This window comes from Lacerta agilis, chromosome 17 (assembly GCF_009819535.1).
Source record: "Lacerta agilis isolate rLacAgi1 chromosome 17, rLacAgi1.pri, whole genome shotgun sequence".
In the NCBI taxonomy this organism is placed as follows: Eukaryota; Metazoa; Chordata; class Lepidosauria; order Squamata; family Lacertidae; genus Lacerta; species Lacerta agilis.
This window is the reverse complement of record NC_046328.1, coordinates 21965794-21977796: the sequence shown is the minus strand read 5'-3', so window position 1 is coordinate 21977796 and position 12003 is coordinate 21965794. Positions and strand designations below refer to the sequence as shown.

The following is a 12003-nucleotide window of genomic DNA, read 5'->3' as shown; positions in this document are numbered from 1 at the left end:
CTGATCTTAATTCACGCCTTCTTCCCAGCAAGGAGGGGCACCATTTAGTGGCATGCTTGGGGCAACACTGCTCACCACCATCACTTCCCATTTGGCACAGGTGCACTGCGGCATTTTGGTGTTTCTTTCCTTTTCACATTGTAGTGAATAGTTTACAGTATGTTCTCCATTGTTCAAAAGCCCCAGAAATCCAGTGGTTGCAGAAAACTATGCACAATTATCAAAGTATGTTTTACTGGCACAAGCAGGGATGCGCAAAGACGCTTGTGTCCTAGCATACAGATATTCCAAGGAAAAACCTCTTTTATATCACAGAGGCGTGGATAGGATTATCAGAATGGGGATGACTCTTTCACAAAAGCAGGTTCTGCATTTTAGTTGCAGCACAGAATAAAGGGGGAAATACATTACTTATTCAGAAAAATATATAACACAACTGAGCCTTAATATGTCGAAAAGCAGGCCATGCCTTGACGGGGGAAGGCCTGCATGTTGCCAACACTAGACCATTGCATTCTCCCAGTCACCTTCTGCCTCCTAACTCTATCTTCAAGCCTTTCAATAAGATTTTCCAGAAACATAAATTATCTTCCTTATCCAAGAATGTCCTGCACACATCTGACCTTACCCAACTCCCAAAAAGAAGAGGCCATCCGTTTTCTTTCTTAAGATAATATTTAATGAGCCAATATTCTTCTGAGTGGGGCACTGGTGTGAAGGGGAGGGCAGCCTGGCTCTAGTGAGCAAGTGTGTAACTGAGGAGCTACCTGTTATTCAAAAGCCTTTTATCCCTATGGTTGTCCATAAGAGGGTTCAAAGACTGGCCAATACTGCTCATGAACACATTGTGAAAGTAGCATTGTGGAGAGATGGATGTAGGCAAGGCCCCCTCCATTGAATTTTCTCTTTTCTGCCTCCGCCCTGCTCACAAGTGATGGAAAGCAACAAAAAGAGCTTACAATCTCTTTATAGACACCAGTGGGCAACTGGTGTTTCCCAGATAGCTAGCAGCTGGAAGGATCCAAAAGGGTACTTGAAGTGCCATGAGCCTAGAACACAGTTGAATTTGGTCACCAGCAGCGCAACCTGTCCCAGAAAGGGAGAGTGGTGCTTCCTTCTGAGCGGAGGATCCCTCCATGTTCTTGGAGGTGGACATCCCATCCTGACTAGCCCACAGGCTCTAGTATTTGGTGGTGAAGGACTGGAACTCGAGGGTGCTGATCTCCCTCTCATTGGAGAACACAGCCTGGTCAATACGAGACATGGGACTTCCTACGCTGCGCAGCCAGTTCTTCCTAGGGAGGAAAGGAACACAAGTTAACAACCCACCCATGCTACCCTTCTCTCTCTTTCAGTCTCACCTGTGCTCTCTGCACAGTCGTAAAAGGAACATGGCTGTTGACGGAACCAAAGGGTAATCAAATCTAGTGTGTACACACACACACACAGAGAGAGAGAGAGAGACAGAGAGAGACTCTCTGTCTCTGTCTCTCCTAGAAAGAATGGGACTTTCCCATAGGCATCTAGTTGACTGCTATGAGAACTGAAGGCCTTTGGTTTGATCCTGCAGGACTTTTCTTATGCTCTTGCATTAGGTACACTAAATAAAGATTCAGGCAGAGCAAATGGCTCCAGCTGATACAAGAAACTACCTTAGATTTGATTACCCTTTGGTTCCGTATCTGAAGAAGTGTGCATGCACACAAAAGCTCATACCAAGAACAAACTCAGTTGGTCTCTAAGGTGCTACTGGAAAGAATTTTCTATTTTGTTTCGACTATGGCAGACCAACACGGCTACCCACCTGTAACTGAAACAAGAAACTACCTTAAGCCATGCCAGGATAGATGAGGGGTAGATACATGACAGGGTGACTAGCCAATCTGGGAAGAATAAATTCATTTCCCACTCCAATTTCAGGGCTCAATCAGGCTCATATCCTGAACAGTTAGATCAGCTATCTGGGAAACACAAATGCTTGCAGATTGAGGACTAATCAGACTATTATTGAAAGTAGGTTGTTCGGATATCACAAACAGGTGACTGGCAACAGCTTTGTCTTTTCTTTTTTTAAGTATCAGGTTTTTCCAGGAAAGGGTAAATCCAGATTAATGGGGGTGGGGGCATTTTCATGCCAACAACATCATGTGGACTCTACAAACAAACAAACAAACAAAAACACCCTACAAGAAATATATATTCCACATAAACACATTTCTAGAAACACTCAAAAAATTGCTGGGAATTTTAACAGTTTTATTATGGGATAAGCTTTGCAGGCCTATGGTCATCTGGTAAAGCAGACTAATCCACACAGGTTTATGCCAAAATAAAACTGCTAGTCTTTAAGGTGCAACAAGGATCTATTTGTTTCGGTTTAAAATGTAAGCTGCCAATTGCCAATTTACCCAGCCTCTAATGGAACTAGTTGCCCGGAGTCAGCAAAAATAATAATAATAAATGTTTGTTTGTTTGTTTGTTTAGTCAGGAAGGAAGCATTTGAGGAACCTGGAGGAAAGCTTTATCGTCTTCAAAAAGTCAAAGAACCCATGAATGAAGCTCTCCCGTTAACGAAAAAGAAAGCGTGTTCAAGCACTGCCCACACACGATAAACTTACTCAGCTGCTCTTCCATTTCAAAAATGAAGTGAGTGCATATGTGTGTGGGGGGGTGCATGCGTGTTCGTGCGCTACAGATTCCCACCTGAACCCTAATTGAAAAGGGGTGGGGGATCAATAGGTGGCTGTACACTTTGCTTTGTTATCCCCTGCCAGGATCTGAAAAAGAGAGAGCAGGAGGAGGAGAGTGTAAATGCGGGGGGTGGGTAGGGGGGTGGGTGGGTACGTGTTGCTATGGATTATCTCACTCCTACTTATCTCCTGCAAGGGATGGAGTAGTATGGTTGCTATGGAAGCGGCCCCAATTTCCCCCTCCCCCCTCAAAGACACGAAGGTGGAAGAAATGGAGAAGCTGGTTGCTATGGAAACTGTCCCAGTTTCCTTGCATGTTCCCTCTCTCTACGTAACTTCAAGGTGATGGGGGGGAGAGCTTGTCGCTATAGAAACTGCCTCTGGTTGTCATCTCTCTGAAGGTGACAGAGCCCGTTGTTAGAGAAGCTGTCTCACCATCACCACAAACCCCCAGGGCCGCCCTGGAGCGCACCATCCCTCTCCCCACCCCCTTCTCCACTCCCTTGCTCCACCCCCACCCCCACCAGCTGCTGCTGCTTACAAATTCATAAAGCAATTTTCTCCATCTCCTCCTGGACCAGCTTCCTAATTGCAGCTGACCCAAGTCCCAAATTTACAGGGTGTCAATTCACTGTTGAGGGAGCGTCTGGGGAGGTGCCCTATTTAGACACTTCAGATGGAGATGGGAGGGAGGGGTGGAGTGGGATTGAAGGCTGTACAGATTGCCAATGCCAGGCTCTCTTCAAATAAGGATAATGGAAACCATTATTACAGGCCATTTATCCATCTTCATCCCACCAGTCTTCCTCAGATAAGAACCAGGGGTGCCATATTGGAAGGACAAGGGAGCAGTCACCCCCCCCCCCAATGTTTCAGATCACAGGAGCACCAACATCTCTGGATATTAGAAAGAATATACAAGTAACCATGACAATCACTTTTAAGATGAAATGCTCCCCCTCTTTTCTTCCCTTCCAATTTTAAATTTGAACTAACAAAGACCAGGCTTTTGAACTTTGCTATAAATATGGCCCTGTCTCTTTCAATGGGGAGGGTTATTCACTGATGTGGCACATTAGTTCTGTATTTAGGCAGGGCACTAGATATTTAACACAAAAAGATGGCTAAAGAGAGACTCTGGTAAGGAAGGAGTTTGCCTGATGTCTATATACCAGGGGTTCAGCAAACTTTTTCAGCAGGGTCCACTGTCCCTCAGACCTTGTGGGGGGCCGGACTATATTTTGAAAAAAAACAACGAATTCCTATGCCCCACAAATACCCAGAGATGCATTTTAAATAAAAGGAAACATTCTACTCATGTAAAAACATGCTGATTCCCGGACTGTCTGCAGGCCAGATTTAGAAGGCAATTGGGCCGCATCTGGCCCCCGGGCCTTAGTTTGGGGACCCCTGCTATATACTATGCCCCATGCCTTGTGCCTCATTCTGCTGAGTAACATTAAGTGTCAGTGTTGAAAGACAGATGTATGGGGCTGCTATGGTGGATTCAGGGTGCTCTGTCTATGATCAAGTCCAACAACAGCCCTGTTGGACTTCTTGGATTTTATGGGGAGCTCGTGTGTTCCAAGGTCTGTCTCCAATTTCAATCTTGTTAATGCCATGAACAAAGCAGATTCCGCATGACGCACAAAGTCGTGCCCCTTTCCCCCTCTCCTTCCCCTGACCTCTTCCAGTCAGCTAAGCAAATTACCGGTAAGTGGTTCCCCTTTACCCCTTTATACTCTGTGCTGAGCCAATGCCACCCCTCACTCAATCCCCAAATACAGGCCCTGAAGCCTGCAAGTCAAAGTATCCAGGCTGGCCAAGTTATTTAGCACCCAATACAGAAAACCCACAGGCACCTCTCCCAGGCAGTAAAATATATATATAGCAACAATAAATTAAATAACTAATAATTTGTAGCCCTTTCATAACCAAACCAAATTAGCTGCCAAATGTAAGGTCAGCCCTTCCCAGTTCACATACTCACATGATCTCCACTTTCTCCTTGGGCCCTTGCACTTGTCCGGTCACTGTCCCGTGGGCAGTGTTCTTCACCCAGCCAACCACTCCCAATTTCCTCCCCTGCTCTTCTGTGTACTGGTGGAAAAAGCCAGAAAGATAGTGGTCAGGGAAGCTTGCAAGGCTGATTCTCAATGGCAACATACATTGCTCAGTCTCTTTATTTTGATGACTGGTGGGCTGAATGATGTGAACAGCCTTCATTGAGTTTTGTTATTATGCCAGGTGACATGGAAGCTCAGTCAGATAGTATGCTCTGTGAGGTCTCTTTTCAGACGGGCAAATATTTTCATTCCTGCAAGTGTTGATAGAGCAAAGTGAACAGGAAGTATAATTAGGGTTCTGCTTCATTAGCCCATAGCATATATGCATAGTACATGTGGAATTATTATTATTTTATGCACTGTGACTTGCCGTTGTTTTATTGATTATAGTTTAGAAATTATTCATTATAATTGTTAAGATTGGATTTCTGTTTAATTTTTATATGCTGATATTTCATATTATTCTATACTATTCTAATGGATTGTTGAACATTACTTTATTTGACAGAAGTTGCTTGTTTTAAAGTTATGTTTTATTATCACATTTTCTTATTGGATTAGGTTGTTCTAAGGTGTACATTCTTTGTTTCTTCAGCTTGTAAACTGCCTTGGGTATTGTAAAATAGAAAGATGGCATACAAATTAAAGTGAAATGAAAAAAATGAAATGAAATAATATCTCTGCCTGTATGTACCCTGGTGGGAACAAAACCAACAGTACTATGGCAAAACCAAGCAGCCCACTGTTGGGATTTTTATCTATCCTCTGCTGCTGCAGCAATAGCTGGTATGATTTGTATGAGTCACATGAGTGTCTGAGTTATAGTGTGAGAAAGGAAGTTGGTCTATCTCTTCCGTCTGAGTATGTTTATTGTGTTTTTGTTTCACTTTTGCAGTGTCACAGTTTCTGTACTGGTGTTCATAGAACAGAGACATGATTATGGAGTCTCTGTTTATAAGACTGTAAATAAAGTAGCTTAGATCTACATATGAGTCTTTCTTCTTGCTGAGGAATGCCAGAAGACATTGTGTGCTCTTTTCATGAGAGAAGAGTCGCAGATTGCCGGCGCTCTGGACTGAGGGAGGATGCCAGCCAGAGAGGGCCAGGCAGTCTCTCCGGAGTCCTGGGGGTTTGCTGTCCGGCCCCAGTGAGCGTTTTGCCCACCACCCACCACATCCACAGCAATGAAATATTTCTCTCTTCCTACAGAGATTTCTAAGGCCCTGATTGGCTCCCAGTCTTGACATCTCTTGGGCTGGAAGAGGTATATAAACTGACATGGATATTTGCTACTAGCAAGTCAGGAGTCAGACTGCTTTGTTCTTTACAGTTTAGTTTGCTTGTGTTTGCTTCCAAATGCCATACTCTCCTCTCTGCTCCCATGGGCAGCTTCTCTGGGTATCCATTACCCTACACTAGACGTGGACCTATATACAGGAGGGGGTACAAGCTTCAGAAGCTGGCTTGAGAAGTGCTCTCTCCAGTTATTCCAGTAATGTACCGTCCAAGTAGAAATATCAGCCTTTGCAGTCTTAGTTTGCTAAGCACTACAATTTGGCTATGTGCTGCAGAATGCCTCACCACACCACATCTCACATGCAGGTATATCCTACCTTTCTAAAGAAGACACCTAGAAGATGAAAGAAAGAGAAGTCAGTCAGTGATCACATTCATAACAAGTATCAACAATCAAAGTCCTATAGCTACATATTTAGTGTTTTTTAGTCCAGTCTTCTGTTCCCTCCAGAAGTGATTGTGTCCCATCTAGTCCAGTATCCTGTTCTCACAATGGGCAGCCAGATATCTAGCAGGACAGCAACACTCCTCATAGCACATCTCCTTAATGAACAGCCTGTGTTACATTGTCTCTCTCTTCCCAATCAAGCCACGTGGCTTCAACTACCAACAATGTGTTGAAATTTTAGGGATTTTGGAAAGGGAACTCCTAGGAAACACACACAAGTATTTATCACACCTGCAAGTGTGCAAGTGTTAACTGGCCTATGGCTTCCATGTGATCTAGTGACACATGTGAGGGACTGGTCCCTCACTCTGAAGGAAATTAGATTTTGTAATTAGCATAATCTCATATATATATTGCCTAATACAGATTTTGGAATTATTTTCTTCTTCATTTTCCCACCCCAACCCCCGTTCTAATAAATTGGTGTTTTTTTTTTTTAAATGCTTGATTATTTGATATTATTTGAATGGTTGGTTAATTTGACTGGTCAAATACTGGATTTAATACTTTCTCATTAGTGGTGATTATGCTTTTGCCTTCAGCAAGCTGTGTTTCAGTTTATGCCTGATTTCCCCAGCTTTTCCTCCTGATATTTATGTATTAGTTTATTCCCTATTACACTTCTATCCCACTTTTCTTTCAGGATGTTCAAGGCAGCACACGTCCTTCGCCACCTATTTGCCCTCACAGTCCTGGAAAGGTTAAGAGAGTGCCTAGCCCAAGGTCATTCAATTAGCTTCATGACTGAGTAGGGTTTGAACATGGGTCTCCCTGATTCTTCCCCAATCTGCTAACTCTAGCTCTCAAAAAGTATATGTTTTATTTGTTTTAGTGGTAAGTTGTCATTTTTATTACTAAAAGGGGATATCTTGTTGTGCCAATCCAGCACTTCCTAATCTGTGCCTTCTTGTGCCTAACTGTTGTACCTGCCACCTGAATCTCCCTGTCCTATCATTTACCCATGAAATCATGACCCACTTGGCAGTTAATGGAGTGCCTTCAATCTGAAACTTTGCTCATATCACCTCTGTAGCCTTACTTCCCTCTTACTTCCCTGACACACACACCCCAGTACCTTTGCTTGCCTACTTCCTTTCTCTCAACAACACACATCTCTTTTTGGTGTCCCCCCACATGAAGTTATTCCATTCAAAATTATCTTCCTTAGGGAAGCTGCATTCTTTTTACATACATGTTCAATTTGAGCAGTTAGATCCTGCAAGGATATTGTTGAACATTCCACTAAATCACAGTAACTCAGCTAATAGCTAGGGCCTAGAGGTAACACACTCAATATGCCAGCAAATTTGGAAAACTCAGCAGTGGCCAGAGGATTGGAGAAGATCAGTCTACATCCCAATCCCAAAGAAGGGCAGTGCCAAAGAATGCTCCAACTACCGCACAATTGCACTCATTTCACACGCTAGCAAGGTATGCTTAAAATTCTACAAGGCAGGCTTAAGCAGTATGTGGACCGAGAACTCCCGAAGTGCAAGCTGGATTTCGAAGGGGCAGAGGAACCAGAGACCAAATTGCAAACATGCGCTGGATTATGGAGAAAGCTAGAGAGTTCCAGAAAAACATCTACTTCTGCTTCATTGACTACACAAAAGCATTTGACTGTGTCGACCACAGCAAACTATGGCAAGTTCTTAAAGAAATGGGAGTGCCGGATCACCTCATTTGTCTCCTGAGAAATCTCTATGTGGGACAAGAAGCTACAGTTAGAACTGGATATGGAACAACTGATTGGTTCAAAATTGGGAAAGGAGTACGACAAGGCTGTATATTGTCTCCCTGCTTATTTAACTTATATGCAGAATTCATCATGCGAAAGGCTGGGCTGGATGAATCCCAAACCGGAATTAAGATTGCCGGAAAAAAATATCAACAACCTCAGATATGATGATGATACTACCCTGATGGCAGAAAGTGAGGAGGAATTAAAGAACCTTTTAATGAGGGTGAAAGAGGAGAGCGCTAAATATGGTCTGAAGCTCAACATCAAAAAAACTAAGATCATGGCCACTGGTCCCATCACCTCCTGGCAAATAGAAGGGGAAGAAATGGAGGCAGTGAGAGATTTCACTTTCTTGGGTTCCATGATCACTGCAGATGGTGACAGCAGTCACGAAATTAGAAGACGCCTGCTTCTTGGGAGAAAAGCAATGACAAACCTAGACAACATCTTAAAAAGCAAAGACATCACCTTGCCGACAAAGGTCCGTATAGTTAAAGCTATGGTTTTCCCAGTAGTAATGTATGGAAGTGAGAGCTGGACCATAAAGAAGGCTGATCGCCGAAGAATTGATGCTTTTGAATTATGGTGCTGGAGGAGACTCTTGAGAGTCCCATGGACTGCAAGAAGATAAACCATCATTCTCAAAGAAATCAGCCCTGAGTGCTCACTAGAAGGACAGATCCTGAAGTTGAGGCTCCAGTACTTTGGCCACCTCATGAGAAGAGAAGACTCCCTAGAAAAGACCCTGATGTTGGGAAAGATGGAGGGCACAAGGAGAAGGGGACGACAGAGGATGAGATGGTTGGACAGTGTTCTCGAAGCTACTAACATGAGTTTGGCCAAACTGCGGGAGGCAGTGAAGGATAGGCGTGCCTGGCGTGCTCTGGTCCATGGGGTCACGAAGAGTCGGACACGACTGAACGACTGAACAACAACAAGAGGTAACACAGGGACGCGGGTGGCGCTGTGGTTAACCACAGAGCCTAGGGCTTGCTGATCAGAAGGTCGGCAGTTTGAATCCCCACGACGCCGTAAGCTCCCGTTGCTCGGTCCCAGCTCCTGCCCACCTAGCAGTTTGAAAGCACGTCGAAGTGCAAGTAGATAAATAGGTACCGCTCCGGCGGGAAGGTAAACGGCGTTTCCATGCGCTGCTCTGGTTCGCCAGAAGCGGCTTAGTCATGCTGGCCACATGACCCGGAAGCTGTACGCCGGCTCCCTCAGCCAATAAAGTGAGATGAGCGCCACAACCCCAGAGTCAGACACGACTGGACCTAATGGTCAGGGGTCCCTTTTCCTTTACCTTAGAGGTAACATGGTTTTTCTGCCCATTGTATGACCGATAATGTGAAACTAGCTCTAGCCTGCACTTCAAAGGGCTGACAGTCTAAAAGGCAAGCCTACCACATCCTGTCATTAAGACCTAAGTGACAAAGGCAGCACAAGAACCCAAATTCCTTCCTTTTTGCCACAGAAACAGCTCTTTCGAGTTCTCATTTCTGTACTATGGTGGCATAGGCTATGCTCAATCCTGAATGTTACAGATCATGTTACAAAATTACTATTTTTTAAAATAGAGTGGGGTGGAGGAGTGGATTAAATCAAGTAAATGAGGTTGAATCAAGGATGTTCAGCCTCCCTCCCTGTAATGGCCCAGATCTCCACACCACAAAGATACAACACCTTCCTACTGTGCTCTAGGTAGATATGCAGATCCAACACCCAATTGCATTAATGTTCCCAATTAGTCTCCTCCAGATACACCCCGTGTGTATTAGCTTCAATTAAGTTCCTTTGGAGTCCTTGTGGACTGTCATTCTAGCTGCATAGCAGCTCCAGCCAACCTAGCTGCAGTAGGAGCCGAATAAAGATTCTGCAGCTGGAGGAGAGGACTCTGCTGCTGGCATCTTATTTCAAGGGCTATACTATTTGCAGCGTGAGCCGCAGGGGAACTGAGCAACCATCTCCATTAGCCCATGCACAAAAATCCCACCGAGAGCAACACAATAGCAGTACAAGGGGTGGGGGAAACTAAACAGACTCACCCTGGACTTCCCCATAAACCTCATAGTCGATTGCCCAGAGAACAGAAGAAGCCATGGTTCAGTGCAGGCCACGGGTAGTTGTTAGGAGCTTCCACAGAGACGGAGAGGGGTGTGCTATTCGATCTTTCGATCTGCTTCACACTGCAGTCAGTTTGGCCAGCCAGTGTTACTAAATTCAGCCGCAGAGAACCAGGGGATGTGGCCTACCTGGACAAAAGAAACAGGAAGAGTCTCTCTCATCTTTCAGCCAGACAGGTACATAGAATCCTCAAGCCCATAGCAAAAGGGTTGTGGTGGGTGAGAGAGGGTTAAAAGCTGAAGCATAAATCAGGTCCTCAACTCTCCTATCCTAGGTGTGATCTAATATGAAGGAACATGATCTCTTGTTACAGTTGGCTGCTGTACCTACAGGTGACATTTACTGTGCAAGCAGAGTTAGGAATACCTCCGGTGCCTAATGTTTTATTCAAACCCTAGGATTTTGACATTTTTTCAACCCTGCCTGCAAGGTTGCCTTGCTCCAGTGCATACCGGTAATCCATAGGACACACAACAACATTAGGGAGGCAGCAGGACAACAATCTAGCCCGCTTCAGACTAGTATTGTAGTTTTCTGCAATAGATGCATTTTTTAAAAAATGCTAATGAAAATTCATAAGTAAATTTCTCCTTACATATTTTTATATGAGATTTTGTCTGATTTACACATTTTTCAAGCAATTTCCCCTAACACAATGCATTTATATACTGGTACTATTTTCACTATTATATACATTTTTGTACACATTTTCCCCCTGGTGTATGCATTTGACACGTATTTTTATTGTAGAACTGCATTACAAGATTTGGAGAAGTGTGAATTTTGAAGGATAGCTGTGTTTTGGTTTGCTTATTGTTTTGGAAAGTGAAAATTAGGTAGGTTTGCAATAAAATAAAACTGAACCAGATTAATACCCACCCATAACTGTAGCCCATGGTATGTTAACAAAACACACACACACACACACACAAAACAGAGCACACAGAAAAATAGAACATGCCATGCCAAACTCAACCCCCATGGAAATGTATGGCTCTTTCACGAAGGGTTGCCACATCAAAATGCAAAATAGAAGAGAGACTCAGGATTATTTCTATGCATTATGAAAGAAGCAGTGTCCCTTCTGCTTTATGAAGTAGTGACAATCTGCAAGAAAGGAAATAGTTTTAAAAGGATAAAACAATGCCAGGCTTCTTTAGGCCACATTTGCACCTTCTTCTTTTCCTGCTGCCTTGACATAGCAGGAAAGGTAAACCAATTTGAGGTGCTTTACAGTGTATACCATAAGATGTAATGATGAGACACAGCAAAACTCCAGGGGGCAACACTGCTTCTGAAACGCAGAGACCTTAGAGGGCTGCTGTCAAAGTAAACATTACTGCACTCAACAGACAATTAACCTGACCTGGTATAAGGCATTTTATTATATTCCTATTTAGGATTCACATAGCACATTTTATGTGTTCAGGGCTTATTTTCTGTAGTGCCAGACTCTGTTTTGGCATTATGTATGATCCAGCCAATTGTTTATTCCTCTTTATTCCTGTCTCTAGCCCTCTGGAAGAATGCTGCAATTAACAGGGTCAACTCAATACATTTTAATAATCTATCTCAGGCATCTGCACCTGCACAATCCAAACGCCTTCTTCCAGATTCCTTGCATTGTTACAGGGAACAATG

At 43.8% G+C, this 12003-nt stretch overlaps 1 protein-coding gene across 1 annotated transcript; it reads right to left on the bottom strand.

Annotated features, from left to right (window-relative positions):
* Positions 1 to 656: 656 nt before the first annotated feature.
* LOC117061524 (acylphosphatase-2-like) lies at positions 657 to 10402 on the bottom strand. Its single transcript, XM_033174373.1, has 4 exons — positions 10284 to 10402; positions 6370 to 6386; positions 4681 to 4790; positions 657 to 1295 (listed from the first exon to the last, which is right to left on the bottom strand). Exons 1-4 carry the CDS (start codon positions 10336 to 10338, stop codon positions 1181 to 1183), a joined length of 297 nt encoding a protein of 98 aa, XP_033030264.1. The 5' UTR covers positions 10339 to 10402; the 3' UTR covers positions 657 to 1180.
* Positions 10403 to 12003: the final 1601 nt, after the last annotated feature.